The sequence below is a fragment of the Euleptes europaea genome, chromosome 1, assembly GCF_029931775.1.
Source record: "Euleptes europaea isolate rEulEur1 chromosome 1, rEulEur1.hap1, whole genome shotgun sequence".
In the NCBI taxonomy this organism is placed as follows: Eukaryota; Metazoa; Chordata; class Lepidosauria; order Squamata; family Sphaerodactylidae; genus Euleptes; species Euleptes europaea.
Genome location: NC_079312.1, coordinates 31,566,735 through 31,589,428, shown reverse-complemented (window position 1 = coordinate 31,589,428; position 22,694 = coordinate 31,566,735). Strand labels below are relative to the sequence as shown.

The 22,694-nt window shown below is 45.5% G+C and overlaps 1 protein-coding gene across 1 annotated transcript; it reads left to right on the top strand.

The window, feature by feature from the left end:
• The first annotated feature begins 179 nt into the window (after window positions 1-179).
• Window positions 180-19,389, top strand: LOC130491290 (monoacylglycerol lipase ABHD6-like). The gene is made up of 8 exons (XM_056865004.1): window positions 180-298; window positions 4,176-4,332; window positions 6,636-6,749; window positions 10,123-10,255; window positions 12,516-12,676; window positions 16,461-16,515; window positions 17,571-17,671; window positions 19,222-19,389. Exons 1-8 carry the CDS (start codon window positions 180-182, stop codon window positions 19,387-19,389), a joined length of 1,008 nt encoding a protein of 335 aa, XP_056720982.1.
• Window positions 19,390-22,694: the final 3,305 nt, after the last annotated feature.

Below are 22,694 nucleotides of genomic sequence, written 5' to 3'. Positions count from 1 at the left end.
ATGTGTACCTGCCAAGGTCAGTTTACATGTAGCTCGAACAGCAGAGAACATTTTAATTTCCATGTCTTAACTGTGCTAATGCCTCCACTCTTTTCTTGTATCATATTTTATTATGTCCTTTTCTCCTTATTGCCTTTTTACTATGTGCAGGTAGCAAAGATCAATCTTAACTAGGAAGGATGGAGATCAGTATGATCACAGTACTCGGGGTGACTGCATGCTGTGCTGTGGCTCTCTTGATTACTTTTGCCACAGTGTACTACTGGAGGCCTTCACAAATACTCAAGCTCCTGATATGGTGAGTGTATATCTAGGATACTCTAGGAATGGCTTCCATGCCTTGCCTCAAAAAGTAGGGCCTTAACCTTTCCTTTGTCCCTTAGGAGCTCCTTGATCCATTGATCTTGAGCAGTGTAATTTTAAATCTAATGTTTGAAGGATGTGTGTGTAAAGTGCCGTCAAGTCGCAGCCGACTTATGGTGACCCCTTTTTTGGGGTTTTCATGGCAAGAGACTAACAGAGGTGGTTTGCCAGTGCCTTCCTCTGCACAGCAACCCTGGTGTTCCTTGGTGGTCTCCCATCCAAATACTAACCAGGGCTGACCCTGCTTAGCTTCTGAGATCTGACGAGATCAGGCTAGCCTGGGCCATCCAGGTCAGGGCGTTTGAAGGATATAAGGGCTGAAATAAATCTTGCCACTGACAATGTAGCCTTGGGGTCCCTGTCACTTAATAAAAAAGGCATTATATCGGACACAGAGGCATTCGATTTATATATTAAAAGGGGAGAGATATAACGTGATCTAAGTTCCTCATAAAAGCGGCATTCCAAAAGGGCATGAGCTAGTGAATCAACAGAGCCAGAAGGGCAAGGACAGGTCCTTTCTGGATATGGCTTATTCAAAATTCTGCCTTGCATAACCATAGAGGGGATAGCATTCAGTCTAGCTAAACAGAAGGCTCTAGAAAGATGATTGTAAAATAATAAGTATAAGCGGGCAAACCACGTGGTGGTGGTATTCCGAAAAACTGAGATGAACAAATGCAGCGAGCATGAAAAGTAGTGCTATTATAATCAAGATCTTTAATGCTCCTTTTAATTTTGGTGAAAGCTTCAGTTTTTCCAAGATCTAATATGATATCCTACGAAAAGCCCAACAGTGACAATTTCTCATCTAAGATTTTTTGCCATGAGGATTTAAAAGAGTCATGCTTCAAAGAAGCTAGGAGCCCCTCAGTGCTAAAGCGCAGCTTAAGTTGTAACTTAAAGGCAGCCAGCCATGCCCTAGCTTCGAGCGACATTCGGCCAAACTCGGAGTGAAGGGTAACACCAGCAACGCATCGAGGGGCATTTAAGAGTTTTCATTAAAAATGAAGCAAAGGACGATCTATAGATAGGGCCTTAACCAGGGAGCAGAACATGGGGCAAGCTCAGAATCCAGGGAAGACCGAGGACTGGAAATTCAAAGGAACTAGTAGCTCACAGCGATCAGTCATTATAACATGATTATGCTTTAGCAATCTAGCAAATGCAGATTTTTAAGGCCCCCAACCCCTCTAATGGTGTTTGTGTGAGTGTGTTACCAAAATTGCTCTTTGGATGGGGAATTAGCTCGAGCAATCGGTAACTATGTATTTATTAAGCCGGGATCGCCCTATGTCTACGAGGGTTTTTCTCAGTGACTCCCCAAATAAAGACAGACTCAGGAATTTCAAATTAAAAGGTGTTTATATATATATATATTCATTCATTCAATGTTACAAGTAACTCACATACAAGAAACTAGGAATAAAGATAAAGGAGGTAAGCTAGAGACATTGAGGGAGTTATTAATTAGGATACTTTACCAATCTCTAGAAGTGGAGATGTTCCAAAATCCGTGGCATAGAGGTAGACAGAATACAGCGGGGGGGGGGGGAGAGGGAGGGGTGTATGGAACTTAACACACGAGGGAGACAGGGCAGAGAGTGAAGGGGGAAGATCTGCACTGAGCCTTGTTGGGTAGGGCAAAATATACCCTTTTCTGGGGGTGGGGGGGGAGTGAGATTCTCCAGATGGCTCCTTTCAACAACAAAAAGAGATCAAAAAGACTTCAGGGTCAGAGATAGGGTGAGGTGGCAATTTGTGTACTAAGCTGGCATCCTTGATTTATACATCCTGAGATGGTCCTTCTCCGGAGGTTGTAAATCTTCACATTCCAGGGAGGCGGCAGGGGGAATCCTTCAATGTAGATTGCTGAGGATGTTTTCCCACAGGATACAGGAAGGGGGGGGAATATGCATAGAAGGGCTACGTGATGCTCTCACTTCGGCATAATGGCTTCCCTTTGGGTCAAGAGGCAATCAGGGATCATGGCAATTCTTTTGCAGGTTCTGCAGGTGATCCGGCCTCTTGTCCTGGAAAGTCTGGCTTGTACAAAGCTGGGGAGAGCTAGCCCAGAGCAGCAGGCTATTAAGGTGCAGGCAGCAATGTTTCAAACAGTTCAGCGAGTCTCTGTTATGGGTGCCATCTCCAGGGCTGGAGCTTTTAGGTATCAAGTGCGAACAAGTCGCTTCTGAGTTATGGCAAGCCTATGAATTAATGACCTCCAAAATGTCATATTGTTAACAGCCTTGCTCAGGTCTTGCAAACTGAGGGCCCACTTATTTGTCTTTTTGGCAGTCCATGGTATCTGTAAAACTCTCCTACCACACCACATTTCAAATGAATCAACTTTCTTCCCGTCAGCTTTCTTTATTGTCCAACTTTCACACCAATACGTAGTAATGGGGAATACTACGGTATGAACTATCTTGATCTTGGTCACCAGTGACACATCCCTACAGTTAAGAATCTTTTCTAGCTCCTTCTTGGCTGCCCTTTCCAGTCTCAATCAACTTCAGATTTCTTGGTTGCAGTCTCCCTTTCGATTGATGATTGAGCCAAGGAATAGAAAAAGTTTAATGATTTCAATTTCTTAATTGTCAAAGTTGTGTAATTCCCCAGCAGTCATTACTTCTGTCTTCTTGATGTTCAGCTCTAATCCTGCTTTGGCACTTTCTCCTTTAACCTTCATCAGTGTTTGTTTCAAGTTGTTACTATTTTCTGTCAGTAACATGGTGTCATCTGCATTTCTCAAACTTTTAATGGTCCTTCTGCCAGTTTTCACTCCACCTTCATCTAAATCTAACCCAGCTTTCCTTATGAGATTTTTTGCATATAGATTGAACAGCTCGAGAGATAAAATATGTCCTGATTTGAGACCTTTGCCAATTGGAAACCATTCTCTTTTTCTGTGTTCTCTCCTCACAATAGCCTCTTGTCCAGAGTACAGGTTGCACATGAAAATAATCAGGTGTTGTGGCACACCCATTTCTTTTAAAACCAACCATAGTTTTTCATGTTCCACATAGTCAAAAGCTTTGCTGTAATCTAGAAACAAGAGTGATTTTCTTCTGAAATTTTCTGGTATGCTCCAGTAACCAACGTAAATTTGCAATGTGATCTCTAGTGCCTCTTCCTTTCCTGAATCCAGCTTGAACATCTGGCATGTCTCATTCCATATAGGGTTAACAGTCTTTGCTGTAAGATTTTCAGCATCACTTTACCCATGGGAGAATGGGATGGTTCAACAGTTGCTACAGTATTTGACGTCTCCTTTTTTGGAATTGTGGTACCTCTGGTGGTACCAGCAGAAAAATGCCATGCACCAGAAAGTTGAGACAAGGAAAATGCAAGGAAAACTGCCATGTGAATGCTTCTTTACTGCTGTGGAATGCCTCTGAGAATAGTCAGTGTGGAAGCAGCCTAGAAGAACCACAGTTAGAGAAATGACTAGCTAAGCATTTCTAATGGGATTTATATTTTCAGAGTTAACAAGTCCTGGAGATATGGAGTATATGGAGATAACAGCCCTGATCACCCCTATTGTCTCTCCCAATTTGTTTACACAGAGTCAAGTTCTTACCTCTCTCTAAAAATGCAAAGTTTCAAGGTGGTCCATGAAAAAAGGATTGTTGAGGTGTAGTTGCTTAGGGTAGGGAAGAAGAGACAAATTCAAGAAATTAGAGATGCCAACTTCAGCCTCTGAAATTCCTGGAGATTTGGGGATGGTGTCTCTGGAGGGGGGAGTTTTGAGAGTTCATCTTATTAATTTCTAATTTCTCTGTTCATCTTATTCATCTTTTTGCCTTTAGGTCCATGTATAAACTTAGACATGTGAAGGTAAAATATGTCAAGCATGAGAGCTACAAGTTCTGTTACTTCAGCCGTGGGAAGCCAGGACCGCAGCCGTCTATACTGATGTTCCACGGGTTCTCACTTGACAAAGACAGTTGGTTGCCTATAATGAAAGTATGTTTCCATTTTTTCTATTCAGCCCAGACAAAGATGATCCAAAATTTTTCTTTCTTTTTTTGTCTGGTACATTTCATAGAATTATAGAGTTGGAAGGGACCTCCACGATCATCTAGTCCACAGTCATCTAGGTCATCTCTGCCCAATACAGGAAATTCACAACAATCTTCCCCCCACACCTCCAGTGACCCCCACTCCATGCCCAGAAGGTGGCCAAAAAAAATCCTCCAGGATCTGGCCTGGAGGAAAATTGCTTCCTTACCCCAAAGTGGCGATCGGCATTTCCCTGGGCATGTAAGAGAGGGCCGCAAGAGCCAAACAGTGACGCAACCCTTCCTGCCCTCCCTCTCACGATCAGTTCCCTTGAAAGGCGTCGAAGGGGTGTGTGCAGAATTTTCCCATTGAATTATGTCCAACCCGCCAGTTCCCTGTTCTGTTGCCTGACTTTGCTAGTTGGTAGGACCACCTGTTTGTCAAGAGGTGTCGCGCTAGGGGACAAAGGCTCCACGGAATCGTCATTCAGTTATCCTGCAGTAAACTGAGCGGCTTGTGCCAATTGCAAAAGCAGCAAAACCAAGCCACCTACAGACAAGGCAGAGGTTTCTACATCATCCGGCGATTTCCTAAGGCCATGGGAAAATACGATATTGTAAGAAAAGAGGAAAACAGAAAAACCTGATGAGGATGGCACATTCTCCCAAAACCACAGGACGTTGAGAGCACCTGAGCTGAGTGTCAAAAGGAGGAAAGGAAATTTGAAACTGAGCACCCTTCTTTGGTATTACCATTTAAAGGTGAGGGTAGGGTTGCCAACCTCCAGGTACTAGCTGGAGATCTCCTGCTATTACAACTGGTCTCCAGGCAACAGAGATCAGTTCCCCTGGAGAAAATGGCCGTTTTGGCCATTGGACTCTACGGCATTGAAGTCCCTCCCCTCCCCAAACCCTTCCGCTGTGGCAGCTGCTGCCAAAAGCAACATGTTTAAAAATCTGCACAACCAATCAAATCTCCAAAGGCCAATCAGAAATGTTGCTGGGCAAAAGCCCCAGCCATTTTCTGAAAATACTTGGCGGGCAATAGGAAAGGTGCTGGTGGTTGCCCACAGACCCCACATTGGGGACCCAACTTGGAAGGCTTTAAGAGGGAAGGGGACATGTTTATGGAGGAGAGAGCTATTCATGGCTACTAGTAATAATGGATACTAGTCATGATGCATCCGTATTCTCTCCAGGATCAGAGGAGCATGCCTATTATATTAGGTGCTGTGGAACACAGGCAGGACAATGCTGCTGCTGTCATCTTGATTGTGGCCTTCCTGGAGGCACCTGGTTGGCCACTGTGTGAACAGACTGCTGGACTTGATGGGCCTTGGTCTGATCCAGCAGGGCCTTTCTTATGTTCTTATGACCCTTGGTATGGGGAATGTTGAGCCATATAGATCTTTGGTGTAGTTGAGCAAGCAGTACCTTTGATGTCTCTTACCTGACCTCCACTGAGGTTTCTCTGGAAAAGTACATAGCACAATGAGACAATACCAGGAGGCACCACATTGCTGATGGAAAACAAAGTACTGGTTGCAATATGCATAATCCACTTCCAGTACAGAGCAGGAAAGAGTCATGTGAAACATCTACACATCCATGGGAGATATATTGTACACTTGCCCCCTGAAAACACCCATCTACTTTATCAGAGAACCTGTGCGGTATAATAAAGTCTGTGGACCGTGGTCCAAATCCCCATCCAGGCATGAAGCTCATTGAATTATCTTGGGTCAACCACATTTTCTTTCTCTCAGCTGATGTACCTCACAGATAGGGTTGCCAAACTCCAGGTACTAGCTGTAGATCTCCTGCTGTTACAACTGATCTCCAGCAATAGCGATCAGTTCACCTGGAGAAAATGGCCGCTTTGCCAATTGGACTCTATGGCATTGAAGTCCCTCCCTTCCCCAAACCCCGCCCTCCTCAGGCTCCGCCCCAAGAACCTCCTACTGGTGGTGAAGAGGGACCTGGCAACCCTACTCACAGAGTTGTTGGGTGGATAAAACGGAGGAGAGCAGAACCATGTACACCAACATGTGCTCCCTGAAGGAAGGGATACAAATATGACAGATCAGAAATCTGCACGACAAAACCCCTCTCAGATGTTTTACTGCTGAATATTTGATGTCATTTTTCTGTATCGCAAAATAAATCTACTGGATCTAAGATTATGAATGGAGATTAAATACATTAACCCCTTCATCAGAGGGATCCAATTTTCGTAGCTCCAATGGCTTGATTTCGTTTGTTTCACAGTATATTCCTGAGGAGGTGCACGTGGTCTGTGTGGACCTGCCTGGGCACAGGGGAACAACTCGCTTGCCAGGAGAGGGCTACACAGCACTTGAGCAGGCTAAGCGGATGCACCAGGTAAAGCTTCCTTCTAGATATCCTCAGGTTATGTTCCACTTTGAAGGCAGGCAGTGGCTGTGGAAAGCATCCCTCTCTTTGGACCCAAGAGATCTGTTCGGCATTGAAATTATCATGACTGTAATTGTTTGGGAGGGGGGCAGTAGAGAGAATAGGACAGTCACCAGGCTCTCATCTGTGCATTTCTGCAATCACTTTTTGGCACTAGGCACTGCTGTTTTGCTATCACAGTACAGAGGGAATGCTCATCAGCTTGGTAGTCACAAGTTCAGGAATACATAATGCGTGTAAAGGATGGGAAAAAGTGTCAACAATCATGTGCCCGTGGTGTAGTGGTTAAGAGCAGTGGAATCTAATCTGAAGAACCGGGTTTGATTTCCCACTCCTACGCTTGAGTGGTGGACCCTAATCTGGTGGGTGACCTTTGGCTAGTCACAGCTCTCTTAGAGCTCTCTCAGCCCCACCTACCTCACAAGGTGTCTGTTATGGGGAGAGGAAGGGAAGGCAATTGTAAGCCGGTTTGAGTCTCCTTAAAAGGTAGAGAAAATCAGGGTATAAAAACCAACTCTTCTTCTTCTTATCATATAGTTGGAAGAGAGGCAGCAGATATTTTGAATCCAACATCCTCACATCCTAAGGCTTGGTAGCTAATACAGATACATGGGGAACCTTCCATTTCTATTTCTGTCCAGAGTTCTCACCATGTCAGAAGAACCCGCAGCTTCATTGGACACCTCATTGTGTCTGTGTGTAAAGTGCAGTCGCAACTGACTTATGGTGACCCATTATGGGGTTTTCAAGGCAAGAGATTAACAGGGGTGGTTTGCCAGTGCCTGCCTCTGCAGAGCAACCCTGGTATTACTTAGTGGTCTCCCATTCAAATGCTAACCAGGGCTGACCCTGCTCAGCTTCCAAGATCTGACAAGATTGGGCTATACCATGCTGCCTTCCTTCCAGGACATCTCATTATTCTATTGCAAAGCTTCTCTGTTTGACAAGAGAAATTTAAAGATGGACTGATAGGAGACAACGTTGCCTTTGGTGTATGCATTTCTTTTGTTCCATCACCATTTCTTGCCCCCCCCCAAAAAAACCCTGCATATTTTTGAAGCACTACAAAACTCTGCAACCCTTTTTTCCATCAAAGACGATTTTGCATACTATATTGGGCACTTCTTCTGCTTGTAGTGTTTTAACACTTTAAACAAAGTATTGCGAATTTCCAGCTGAGAAATTTCCCTTTGCAAGAGCAAATGTTTGTGCCAGTCATATAAAATTCAGAGAATAGTCTTTTAACAGCCCTTGGTTCTCACCCACTTCAACAGTGTTTCTCAAAAGCAGGTTTACATCATGCTCTGGGGCATTTTTCCTCATAGATTTTGCTTCTGTTTTGCCACGGACTAAAAAAAACCACAATTTAAATGTTTTTTTCATGGCCGCGATTTATCCCTGTCAATCTCGATGTAGTTTTGGTTTTTCATGGGAACAAAGCACGCTGTATTTGACAACGGTTTGGTGTGTCCCTTTTGCAGGAGGCCTCCCCTTCCAACAAGCTCATTGTTTATGCCTGCCCCCAGCTCCGCCCCAACTCTGCCCAGCAGATTACCTCGTGCGGTTCACCAGCCCCAGCGCAAAAAACAACCACCAGTCCCTCTGGTCTCCTCCATTTTTCTTCCACCCTCGCTCTGTTCTGCTTTTGGAACAGTCAGATTCCAAATTGGGGGGGGGGGGGCAAGGCAGCGCTTTCCTCAAAGCTTCCCTCTATTTTCTATAGGTGTGGAACCCATTGCCCTTTAATGATAGACAGGATGGGGGGGGCAGGAATTGCATCCATGTGCCCAGAGAAGTGTTTAGCTGAAAGTGGGAATGGCGGGGGGGGGAGAGAGAAAAGAAGGCCCCTGGCTTGTGCGCCAGCCATGATCCGGCCACAGTGCATTGAGAGAGAGGAGGGAGATAAGAGCAGGCTGGCCGCCCCTCTTCAGAAGAGTGATGGGAGGGAGTTTTGCCTTGGGTTTTCCGCTCTCAGGATGCACATTTTTCCCATCCGATTTCTCAAAAATCCCCCCTCCCCTCTGGGGCAGAGGGGCCAACAGCTCCTTCCCTTGAACATCCCCCCCACGGGTCCAGCTGCCCTAGACCGAGCTGCCACCACCACCACCCCCAGCGCGCGAGGAGCCCATGGCGTGGCCCCGCCGGTCTCCCCCTGGAGCCGTCTGTCCGACGTCCCCCTGGGCTTGGAGGTGTGGGCCCAGCTTCAAGGCCCATCCCGGGTGAGGGGCGGGGAACGCGTGCCGCCTGCCCGCCCGCCAGCCTCCGGGACGGAGGGAGAGAAGTGCCAGGACTCTAGGTAGACAGGCAGGCAGGCAGCAAAAGGGGCAGTATTCTTGTCAGAGCGCAAAACTCCCCCAGTCAATCACCGTTCTTGGGGGAGGAGAAAGGAGACGTCCCTGGGAGCGAAGCAAACATTTTTTCATGGGCATCCGAGCAACAAAACGCGCTTCTACTAGAAAGTATGGCTCAGAAGTGGTTTGGTTTGCCGCTGACATAACGCGACTTTTATACCTCTATCAGGGAAAAGCCGGATCTGCAGTGAAGAACCAAAATTTGACTCCGACGCAAATCAGCGTCGAAATAGCAGCAAATCTCCGTGAAAAATTCCCCTCTGAGAGGGGCCTTCCCAAACCTATACACATACTTAGAGCTGCCAAAATAGTGGAGATTGGGAGCCCAAGGAACAGGGCAAATCAAATGACTTGTTTTCCGGAAGGGGGTGGGAGACTGAGGAATCTTTGTTTTGAGGCCCTCACTGGCTCTCAGCAGTCCCGCGCTTACAATCACACACCATGTGCATATGTGCCAGAACACAACCCATCTTCGCTTTGAGGCTGAGAAGCGATGCTCATGTAGCACAGTCCACACACTTGCTCAAGAAGATGGCATCAGAAAACATACTAGTAGGAAACTACAAAATATCACATGGAAGGGGATAAAGAATAGGAGAGAAACCAGACAGGGACAGGGGTTCAAAGAAGGAAGAAGTGTGTCTCTGTTTCCTCTCTTTGTCCATCACATTTTTTTTACAAGCACAGGTCAGTTGGGATATCCTGGTCCAAGCAGCAGCAATGCCTTTGTGCGTCTTCTCGATGGCAGCAGAGTGGAAGGAATAACCCAGTGGTCACCATGCATGTCACTCTGACTTGGGCTTCTTGGGCCAAGCAGTGATGGCAACATTTGACCTTCTTGCACGCTGCAGTCCCTCTCAATCCCTACCTGTCTCATGTCACACAGAAACAGAAACACCTTCCTTGCAGAAGGCCCTAAGCAAGCATTTAGAGCTGAAACGTGCTTCTCTCTTTATTACCACTTCTTCCAGTTTGTTGAGTGCACTGGTCTGAACAAGAAGCCTTTCCACCTGGTTGGCATCTCCATGGGTGGAATGATTGCTGGTGTTTATACTGCTCTTTATCCGTCGGACGTCTACTGTTTGTCCCTCCTTTGTCCAGCTGGTGAGTGTCAAAAGCCCTGAAGCAGCTTATCTTGGAAGGAGGAGGGCAGGGTGCTTGGTCCAATCTTAAGGTGAGAAGAAACAAAAAAAAATCTGATTGGGAATGGTATTAATAAGGATTTTCTTCAACCAACCATTTTATGGCAGTCACCAGTGTATTACAATTCCTACCTCATCCTTATAATATCCCAATGGGATTCATTTATTTATCTACTGAATTTATGCCCCATCTTTCTCCACACTGGGCACCCAAATTGGCTTACACCATTCCCCATCTCTTCCATTTTTTCCTCACAACAACCCGGTGAGGTAGCTTAGACTGAGAGCATGTGACTGGCCCAAGGTCAGCCAACAATCTTCTATGGCAGAGAGGGGCTCAGAACTTGGGTCTCCCAGATCCTAGGAGTTCTCTAACCACTATGTAACACTGGTTCTCATGGCTGATGTCAAGGTATGTGAACATCTTAGACACATTTCATGTGGTGTAGTGGTTAAGAGCCAGCGTGATGGTGGTTAAGAACAGTGGTTTGGAGCAGTGGAGTCTGATCTGGAGAACCAGGTTTGATTCCCCACTCCTCCACATGAGTAGCAGATGCTAATCTGGTGAACTGGGTTGTTTTCCCCCCTCCTACACATGAAGCCAGCTGGGTGATCTTGGGCTAGTCACACTCTCTCAGCCCCACTTACCTCACAGGGTGTCTGTTGTAGGGAGGGGAAGGGAGGGTGATTGTAAGCCAGTTTGATTCTTCCTTAAGTGGTAGAGAAAGTCGGCATATAAAAACCAACTCTTCTTCTGCTTCTGCTTCTGCTTCTGCTTCTCCAAAAAATTTCCCACTCCTAACCCACAGAGCCCTATGCCATCTTCTTTCTCCTCTACACTTAGCAGTCTCCCCTTCCTCTAGTAACTTGGACTTTCCCAGCACCTGAACAACTTCCCGTACATGTGTGTTAATAACAATCTTTTGGGAGCAGATCTGAATCCCATTGGAGGAGGTTGGGAACTGGTAGTAGGGGATGTTACTCCCTATCAGGGATCAGGAAATTCCAGATGAGTAGATGCCTTTGTCCATGGCAGCATAATCCGGCGGCACAATTGAGACTGATGAACATTTATCCCAGAGTAGGCTTTCGGGACTCAGAACTCACTTCATCAGATGTATAAAATGTACATTGAATCTGTCGATGCATTTTATTCACATCAGGAAGATGGGATAGGGGAAAGAAGTTTCAAAGAGAGGCCAGTTTGAAACAAGATCCAATTTTAAAAAAATCAGTTCAATGAGACCGCAAAAAGACAACTTCCGACTGTCGTTAGATAGCCAGAGTGGGATCAACAGACCCACTAGGAAGTTACAATGAGCTATAGCTGAATTAATTAACATCTGTAAGTGTTGGGATATACAAGATATTAGGGCACATCCCATCATGAGGGAAGAAAGGTGAGGTATACATTTTATAAATAATGGTGAATAATAATAATTAATAAATAAAGCATCATGAGTGAGGAATTCCAGGAACTTGTTAAGACCAGGGAGGGTAAATTGTCTTGAATTTATCAAAGAATTCTAATCCAGCAGTTTACATTGGATTCCCCTCGACATTCTTTTGTAAGAGATCCGCAACAAAACACCCGGGAAGATAAAGCTGCTAATCCACTGGTTTCTGGATACTGTGGTTCTTAATGTCAGATTTGGGTCCATTTATGCTTTTGTACAGAGACTGACTTGTCTGTCCAAAGCGGAAAATAGAAGGGCATTGCAGTCACATGATCGTGGTGGACACTTGATCCCACTATTTACGCCCATTAATTAGTTCAACTATACCTTTGTAACTTCTTGTTGTATCTGTATATCTTGCTTCCTCCTGCATTCGATTTTATGGTAATCCCATTTTGCCTGCCTAACAAAAATTTGGGAACGCCACTCCATTCTAATGAAACTGAACTGATCATTCAGTCAGCATTTGTTTTAAACTAGGTTCTCTAACATCTCACCACCACCACCACCTTTCTGTTGTGACTATACACCTAATAGATAGATACTTCCAGCTTATGCCAGAATGAATGCTGTTAGTGCCACTGGACTGAAGGATCAGGTAGTGGGTGGTATGAAAGACCTCACCCTAAGACCCTGGAGAGCCAGTACCAGGCAGAATAGACAATACTGGCTTACAGCCCAAGAGTTTCACTCAGTAGAAGGCTGATTCACGCATTCAGTATTTACTACTAAGGTAGGTTTCAACTATGCTTTCTCAACTCTTAGGTCTAAGATATCCAATGGATAATGACTTCGTGAAGCACTTGAAGGAGCTGGAGAAATGCAAGGACTACAAGGATATCCCTCTCATTCCTGTGACTATAAACCAGTTAGAAGAAATGTTCAAACTTGGCCTCTACCGTCCCCCACTGAATCTAAACAAACAGGTGAAAAAGTGGTGCTCTGAAGACTGTAATGCTCCGGCCCAGTCTTCTGTAGGAATCAGTCCTCCTTAATTGCTTTTCTTGTGAAGGTAGAAAATATAGTGATTAAAATTGGGGTCTGGGGGAGGTAATAAACCATGTTTGAGGAACATGCAAATTTCCACCTGAAACTGAGAACTAGGGCTGTGCAAAAAAAAAAAAAAAAAATCATTAAAATTCAGGTTCATGTTTATTGGTCTCAATTTTTGTTAGGAAAACCTGAAAAGCCAAATTTTCCATAACGGTAAATGTGGGAATTCGGCTTTTTTCCAGGTTTCCCAAAAAATTCAGGTCCAATAAAACCTATGGGGCTTTCTGTGGCTCCTGAGGGGCATTTCTGCAGCTAGAGGTTCCACTTTTTCAGCGTAGCTAGAAGGGACTCTCCTTGCAAGAACCCCCAAGTTTGGTGAAGATTGGGTAAAGGGTTCCGGAGTTATGAGGTCTCGAAGGGGTCACCCCATCCTCCTCCATTGAAAAGCATTGGTGAAGTGGGTGTGTACAGATTCTTTAATGTGACGTTCGCAATGTATCTCAATGGAGCAGACAGGCTTTTAAACAGTGGGAAAGTTTGCCCCGTGCCTCCATAGAGATACAATGTATCCAGATATGTTATAGCTCTATGGAGCAGTGGTTCCCAACCTTTTTTTGACCAGGGACCAATAGGACTTTTTTGTTCAGTGCAGGGACCCCAAGGTTCAAAATAAAAATTCAGAGAATTTGAAAATAAACTTTAATCATAACTGTTAGTTAAACATTAAACTTAGAATTATATTTGAATATATATTTTTATAATAGAGAACTTTTAATTGAAAATATTAATTTATTATGGGTTTATAATTTTGTTTTGCGGACCTTAATTTAGTTCTCGTGGACCCCTGGGGGTCCATGGACCCCTGGTTGGGAACCAGTGCTATGGAGGCACAGGGCGAACTTTCGCCTATGTAGTTTACTATATGGTCTATGGGGAGGGGGCCGTGGCTCAGTGGTAGAGCCTCTGCTTGGCATGCAGAAGGTCCCAGGTTCAACCCCCAGCATCGCCAGTTAAAGGGACTCCGCAAGTAGGTGAAAGACCTCTGCCTGAGACCCTGGAGAGCTGCTGCCGGTCTGAGTAGGCAATAATGACTTTGATGGACCAAGAGTCTGATTCAGTATAAGGCCAACTTCATGTGTTCATGTGTTCACTTTGCAAACAAAACCGGGGGCCAGTACCAGGAGAAATATTGGGGTTTTCACCATGCATTGAATGTAAAATGAGAATTCCTCAATGCATGTTCAAAGAACAACGAAGTGCACATTGTATATGCGTTCACTGTAATTTGTGACCAGGGCTACAGAGAGAAGTTGCTTTCAAAACTTTATCCCCTCCTCAAAACCTTTTTCCTCGTCAGCTTGCCTGCTGAATAACTTCTCCGTGTATATGTCAGGACAGTATATGTCAGGACAGATCCCCGGACTGAGGAATCCCCAGACTGTGATGCTTCAGGGGCCGCTTGGGTCCGACCTTGCCAGCGATTGCCTATGCTGGATGTCGATGAACCTGGTACCATTTGCTCATGGCTGCCTGTAATCCTCCATGGCAGCAGCCCACTGGGTACTTTCCCTGTACATGAAATGGCCAGTCTGCCCCTGATTAGGGTGTGCCCATTCACATAGGACACTGGGCAAACCTCTCGGGGTCATCCTCTGTGACCCGGGAATGCACTCAGGAACAGGCCCCATATTCCCCTGTGACTGTAGATTTCAGGGGGGGGATGAGTATCGCTCCACGTGTGATGCCACAAACTCTGTTTCAGCAGTGCACAGCTGTCACTGTTTATCTTTACAGTGAAGAAGCAGTGAAGAAGTGAGCTTCTGAGCCAGTGTGGTGTAGTGGTTAAGTGCAATGGACTCTGATCCAGAGAAGTGGGTTTGTTTCCCCACTCCTCCCCATGAAGCCGACTGGGTGACCTTGGGCCAGTCACAGCTAGGGTTGCCAACCTCCAGGTACTAGCTGGAGATCTCCTGCTATTACGACTGATCTCCAGCTGATAGAGATCAGTCCACCTGGAGAAAATGGCCGCTTTGGCAATTGGGATTCTATGGCATTCAAGTCCCTCCCCTCCCCAAACCCTGCCTTCCTCAGGTTCCGCCCCAAAAACCTCCCGCCGGTGGCGAAGAGGGACCTGGCAGTGGCACCCCTAGTCACAGCTCTCTCAGAACTCTCCCAGCACCACCTGCCTGTTGTGGGAAGAAGAAAGGAATGGGATTGTAAGCCACTTCGAGTCTCCTTAAGGTAGAGAAAAGCAGGGTATAAAAACCTACTCGTTATCTTCTTCAACAGAGTTTGAAACCCCCGCCCATAGAGAAGCACGTTCCTTTTTCCCTGACCATGGCTCGGAGCCAAAGAGCTACTTAAGGCATGCCCCAGTGGGAATTTGCCTTTTCTGGTGTAGCCAACCACTCTGCTTTGGAAAGTCCAATCACCTTCAAATGCAGTGTGCCAAGTTTCTGCTGTTCAAGAAGCAGAAGAGTTGGTTTTGATACTCCACTTATCTCTACCTTAAGGAGTCTCAAAGTGGCTGACAATCACCTTCCCTTCCTCCCACCCCCACAACAGGCACCTTGCGAGGTAGGTGAGGCTCAGAGAGTTCCGAGAGAACTGTGACTAGCCCAAGGTCACCCAGCAGGCTGCATGTGGAGGAGTGGGGAAACCAACCCGGTTCTCCAGATTAGAGTCCGCTACACTTAACCACCACACCACGCTGGCTCCCAGACGTCTGTGGAGGGAGGCCTGCCTCCCTGGACATGCAGAACTAATGGCATGGTTTTTGGTCTTTTGTTGGTCCTGTTCTCAAAGCGTGGGGCCATCTTTCCTAAGGTGGTACAGACAATCACTAGAAAATGTGGCAGTCACTCTGACTCTTGACTACTAGAGTACAAAGCTAGATGGTGTGAAGGCTGTGTGCTGTGCTCCATTTAAGTAGATATAGGGTGCACTAGCATTTGAACCCCCTCAAACTGGCACCTTTTTCCTTTGGCAGTGTTACTGCTGTGCAGATCCCCAGATGTTTACAGAGAGAGTACATTTACTCAGTAAGAGCTCCCTCCAGGAGTATCTTGAAATTGGTTCTTGTAGGTTATCCGGGCTGTGTAACCGTGGTCTTGGAATTTTCTTTCCTGACGTTTCGCCAGCAACTGTGGCAGGCATCTTCAGAGGATTAACACTGAAGGACAGTGTCCTTCAGTGTTAATCCTCTGAAGATGCCTGCCACAGTTGCTGGCGAAACGTCAGGAAAGAAAATTCCAAGACCACGGTTACACAGCCCGGATAACCTACAAGAACCAATGAACTCTAACCGTGAAAGCCTTCGACAGTATCTTGAAAGTTTGCTCCAGCATCGGGGGCTGCTCTTTTGGTCACTGTTCACTCCTTTCTGGCCCACTAGGTTGCTTGATTATCAGGGATCAAGTCCATTACCCCAGACTGTTTCAAATGAATATGAGCAGTCTCAAACTGTTTTTTAAAAAGAGTTCACTCCATTTGGGCTACTTGCTTGTGTATTTGCTTATGACTTTGTTAATGAGCAATAAACCAAACTCCAACCATTTGGGCTATGAAATACGTAAACCAAGAAATGAGGCACAAGTAAGAAATTCTGATATAATAGTTCTCTCTTTCTTCAGAAAGGGCCATTTACCTAGTGCAGCCCAAGAGAGGCCTGCCCTATACTTCTGACCCACTCCTCTGTTTCTTTTTCTCCCCATTTAGTTCCTGAAGGTATTTCTTGACTATCGGAAACCACATATTCCTTTTTTCATTAAATGTAAGTACAAGCCAGGAATAGACTCTGCTTGAGGGTTGTTGCACAGAAGAAAACCCAGGTTTCCTTCTTATACTCGACAGTGTTATTCAGCTGCAACTGCAAAACACTTGGCTCTTCTGCACTCGCATATTCATCACTTGTGTGCCCCTGTTGCCTTGGGTTTTTTCTTTTCCCCATGTGTTTTGATCCCTCTTGTGGTTGCTTTGTATCTGTATCTCCAGCGTATTTCCTTGCACTTTAAAACTGCAGGAAAATATGCTGGAGATAAAGTCATGTAATGTTGAAGCGACCATTAGAGGGAGCAAAACACGTGCGGAAAAGAAAAAAAACAAGCACTAGGGGCACACAAGCGATGAAAATGAGAGTGCAGAAGAGCCCAGAATTGACTTCTAGAAGGAACTTGTTCATTTTGTCAGAGATAGCCAAGTTTAATGACTCATGTTTGTCAATTTCTCACTATGCATGTCCTTTGGAAAACGGGGGAGAAAACAGCCTTAGTGGTGGAGCATCTGCTTTGCATTACAAAGGTCCCAAGTTCAATCCCTGACATCTTCAGTTTTTAAAAGGATTAGGAAGTAGATGATGTGAAAGACTTCTGCCTGGAACCCGGGAGAGCTCCTGCCAGCTAGAATTAACACTGGCCTCAATAATCACTTCAGAACACCTGATCTCTGACTGTCTCAGACAAAGTGAAACTGGGGCTACACAGACAATGACACGTTACAAATCATATCATGTAGTTTGGCCCTTAAAACACAAGTGAGAGTATGTATGTCAGTAAGCATGATAACCTGACCTGGATGGCCCATACTAGTCTGATCTCATCAGATCTTAGAAGATAAGCAGGGTTGACCCTGGTTAATATTTGCATGGGCAACCTCCAAGGATTACCAAGGTTGTGATGCAGAGGCAGGCAATGGTGAACCACCTCTGAATGTCTCTTGCCTCGAAAACCCTACTGGGTCTCATAAATCGGCTGCAATTTGATGGCACTTTCCACCACCACCAAGCATGATGACAAGAAACTGCCCAGGGTTTTTTCCTTCTTTCAAAAGGCTTTTTAGATGTCTCCAGTATGGAGTCCAGGTACAGCCTTCAAGACAATATAAGCAAGATAACAGCTCCAACACAAGTTCTCTGGGGGAAACACGACAAGGTAAGGTACTCAGCTGCCTTCAGTAGCATTTTATTTCCAGAGGTTGTGGTTGTTGGGAACTCAAGACAGAGAGCTGCTGACTCAAACCAATCTCTCCGAATCCTGAGAAGAGCTCACTCCATATATTCTTGTATGCTTGATCTAGGTAGCTGTTAGCATGTTGGTAAGCAATGTTTTCAGATACACAGCCCCAAGGATGAAAAAGTTGGACCTTAGAAAGAATAAGCCAATTCCCTTTGTTCCACCCCTTTATTATTCCAGAGTTGTTGTTTTTCTCTGCAGCACATCTCAGCCCACCTTCATTTCTGTTTAACTAAGAGACTTTCTACAATTAATTCTGGAACTGCAGCATGCACAATTTGTTGAAGTGTTCAGTCTTTCATTTTTTTTCTTCTCTTTTTTTTTTACATTTTAATTAATATTCCAAACAGAAAACCACCACCCTCCACCCAGCCTTCAACATTACTAATCCACACATGCTCACTATTATCATAAACTCAAACTTTCCTATATGGAGATGACTGTTGTGTGGTTCTGAAGAAACGTGCAGAGCACAAACCTAGGCAGAACATGGCTGGTGGTCTTTGAAGTTTCCCCACTATCACACATAACTGGACACATAATTACCAGGGACTGGCACATAAAGCAATCGGTAATAAGACTGGCAGCTCATTTGGGTATATTCAAGCCCCCAAAGCTTGATTCTCCCATTTCCAGCACGGAGGGACACCAGCCAGGGTTTGTAAATCCCTTCTTAGTTCTGAAAATCAACTTAAAATTAGATGGGAGAAGATGGCAAGGACTATCTCTAAATATGACTGGCCAGCTATGTTTTTACCAAGGGACCAACATCTCCACGTATGAGTCTCAGAGAAAACCAGTCTAAGCTTTGATATTCTTGTTATTAACCCCTTACCAATTTAGTAAAACATTGGAGGCCCAGATGGAATTGTGGGAGGGAAAAGCACTTTGGAGATTCCACCAACCCCCAAATCTCTGCCTTGAGGGTTTTCTATGTTAATGGGGCTTGGGTAGGTTAAGTTTCTTCCCCCCACTTTTTATTTTAATTGACCCAACTGCTCTTAAACATTCTGTGCACCTGGAATATATCCAGCACTCATCAGGTCTGTGTTGCATTTTGTTTTGTTTTGGCAGAGGGGTTGATTAATTTTCAGCGTGACATTTTCCTGCATGCATAGAGAGTCCTCCACCCTGACCTGGATATCCCAGACTGGTCCAATCTCCTCAGATCTTGGAAGGGAAGGGGAGGGAAGGAAGGGGAAGGAAGGACGGAAGCTATGGAGCTGTGGGAGGGAGCAGCAAAAGCAGGGGGTGCTTAAGAAGGAGGATCAACAGGGAGAAGTAGCTTCCCCTGTGAGTCCTCACAGGTCTCAATCCCCCACCGCCCAGCATGTTCTAATTTAAAACGAAATCTTGTAGCAGAAAGCTTGAATACATCTTTCCATTGCTCACCAGGCCTTCTGGGTTATTTCATAGCCTTTATGAATACAGACCACTACAAAAGGATACACTAACTCTTTGTTGTTCAGGTGCTTGATCCAGCTGGTGGAGAAATTTTGGGCAACGCCATTCCTAGCTGCCAACTGCACATGCTGGATAGATGTGGACATCTTATTACAATAGAGAGACCAAGGAAAGCCACAAAGCTAATCTTGGAATTCCATGCTTCTGTTTGTGGCACAAAGAAGAATACGTAGGCATTGATCTTCATTCAGGAGTCATGCAGCTGGAGTATTCAACAACTCTCTCTACTCTGGAAAGAAAAATATGGACGTATCATGATGGAGTTAAGTGATAGTCATGCCATATTTAGAAGCTGGTCCTTAAAAGATGGACTTTCCCCCACTCTACTCTGGACTGAATATGCAGGTTTTGTGTTTGTACCATCGTTTCGTACCTCTAATTAAGCATAAACTTAAATAATGAACTGGGGGTTGGGGATTTTTTTTGAATAATTTTATTAAATTTTATGAGATACAAAGGGAAAAAGGGAAAGGGGTAAAACATCCGTCTGCATTAAACAAACATTCTTTTTGGTCATTGATATATAATTCGAATATATATTTGGAGTTTCATATGAGTGATTAAATTTTCTACTTTCTTATTGAAGTTCTAAAAGATTAAAAAACTGCTGATTTATATATTACATATTAGATATATAGGTATAAAATGGCTGCCACTTTTCATAAAAGCAATCCACAGAATCATTATCTGTTAGGTTCATCATAAAAGTCATTTTAGCCATGTTTGCATACTCTAACATCTTATCTTTCCATTCATCAACGTCAGGTATGGTCATTTGTTTCCATCTTCTTGCCAGGACAACTCTCGCAGCCGTGTAGCATATTTAAACAAGTCTTTATATTTATCAGGTAGATTAAGTGGTGTTATACTTAATAAAAAATATTTCAGGTCTATGAACTGAGGTTTTGAAAGATAACATTTTAGAACAGGACAAAGTCATTTCATCCAAATGTTGGCCTTTTCCGCACACATACTTTACAATGTTTCATGCCATCAAGAGCTGTTTTATTTTTTCACTTCCAAATGTTTTTTCCTCCATTTTCCTTTGTCCCCTGGGAGAAACGAGTTGTTCTTTTACATGGGAAGCAAGAACCTACGGCCTAACTACGTTAACCAAGCCTGAGATCCTGACAGTATCTCGCTGGTCTCTCTGAACTAGGTAACTCTGAGTGGACACCATTTTTTCATCTGTATCCTTCTGATCCCACATGCTGGAACCGTAGTTTCTAATGGACACTCTGTCACCTGCATGCAGATCTGGAAGTTCCTGAAGCCTTTTATCAAATGGTGTTTTTGTTGTTGATTCATCACTTACTTCCTGTGGATATCACTGTTGTCAGGTCCAGTAAGTAAATAATCAGCAATGGATAGTGTAGAACATATCCGTCGTCCCATGAGTAATGGATCTGGGCAGCTCCCATTGACTAATGGAGTGCTACGGTATGCCAGTTGTTACCTCTAGTAGGCAGTCTCCATTTTTAGATGGAGGAATTAGCGTTCTGGAGATTATGTTTAGCAAGAGGGAGGGGTACAGGATCTTTATACAATTTTTTATGGAGCTAAGCCTCCTTGGAAAACTCTTAAATGAAGAAGCATCATTTATAATGTCCCGAGACGGGCCCGGACCCGGTCCGTCCGGGACTGCAAGGCCCCACCACCACCAGGGGAACCCAGGGGCAGGGGGGGACTAGGGAGGGGGCCGGGGACGCCCAGAGATCCAACCCCTTACCTGCCGGTTTTTTCTTCCCCACAGACGCTGCGGCAGGAGCCGGAGCGGCCCGGGAGGAGGACGGGGCCAGTGGGTCGAGCCGGGGGGGGAAGCCGGCCGGCACCTCGAAGAGGGAGGGCAGGGCCGGCAGACGGGTGACGACGCCCGAGCTCCGGCTGGCCACAGGGGCCTTGGCAGTCCTGCCGTCCCCGCAGGCCTCCGAATAAACCGCCACATGGTCCAGCTGACAGGCGGGCGCGTGCGCCCCGGGCGAGGACGCGGCGATCCCGCGGCACACGGCACAGGAGGTCATCCCCCGGCCCCACTAAGAGGCGGGGGGGAGGCGCGGGCTGGACGGCCTGACCCAGACACGGAAGCAGGGCCCAAGGTGGAACGGCCTGCTTCCAGAGGAGGGGCTCGCCAGCCCTCATAAGGTCTCGGGGGCGGGGCCTGGGAGGGGGAAGGGAAGAGCCAGGCCTTTATAAAGGCCACTGGAGCGGAGGCCGGGGAGGAGTAAAGTCAGAAGTCTCCTTGCTGGCGGCTGACAGCGGCGAGACTCTGGCTACGTTGGAGAGAGAAGTTGACTCAGACTCTCCCTCCGAATGGTCTGAGGCCGAGGAGGCTCCGTTGGCTCGACCCGTGCAGGCTGCAGAGGAGCGGAGGGCACATACCCCAGAGCCCCCGGATCCTACATATAATTTTAAGGGGGTTTATTGAAAATAATTTTAAACACATGCACAGCAACAAAATCACACACCACACACACACAAAAGCCTAAGAAATAAAAGGGAAGAGTGGGTGGACACGATATGAGGATTTAGGGTGATATTTACCAATCCAGAAGAAATGCGACGTCCAAATGATAGCAGCGCTGAGCAACAGAGAAATGCATCAGCAACTCTTGAAGATGAAAGGACCTTACATGCAAGTAAGGTGTGGGTGTCTCAGATCCAAGAAAAACATGCACATGTTTGAATGGTAAAAGGGCTACTACTTATAGAAAAAATGGGCCCTGAGGCTGCATGAGGTAACTGACAAAAACAATGGACTTTGCCAGGGATAAAAGGTTTAATTACTTCTCCGGTGGCTATTAAAGTGTGAACGGGCATGAGGTACATTACTCACGTCACTCACCTCTGGTATAAGGCCAACCAAGTACTATCTCACTGAGTCATTGTCTAAAGAACCTGTCCTTTTGGGGCCATCCTCCATTATTTACCAGGGCTCAACTTGTGCCAGGATTGAAACAAAAGTCCCTCCCTCCTTTTGTTTCCAAGTATGGCAAGAAGAGAATAATTTCTGTGCCTCTCTTGCTAGCCCCATAATTAGCAATGGAATCCTTCCCCAATAACAACAACAACAACATATAAAACATCATAGTTACAATTCAATAAAATAAGTACAATCCAATATATAACCATTTAAAATTCAGAAATACAATCCTACCCAGGTGGCATAAAAAATCTCCACATCTAGGGAGGATGTTATATTGAGTGTTCATGTCTCCGTGCCCTTTTATTGTTATCACACAATCCAGGGTGGGGGGGGAGTGGAGATGGAAAAAGTTTAAAAGGGAAAAAAATTAAGGGAAATTTAAGAGAAAGGCTCTAGGGAAAGGAAGGGGGGGAAGGAATGAGGAAGGGAGGCCGGCTCTATGTACATGCTTGTGTCTGCTGTCCTAGATATGCTCTTGTCTTGAAAGCTGCTTAAGTTGTCCATCTGTTGCACAAAATGTCATGCACACATCCTATTTATTAATGGACCAGCTGC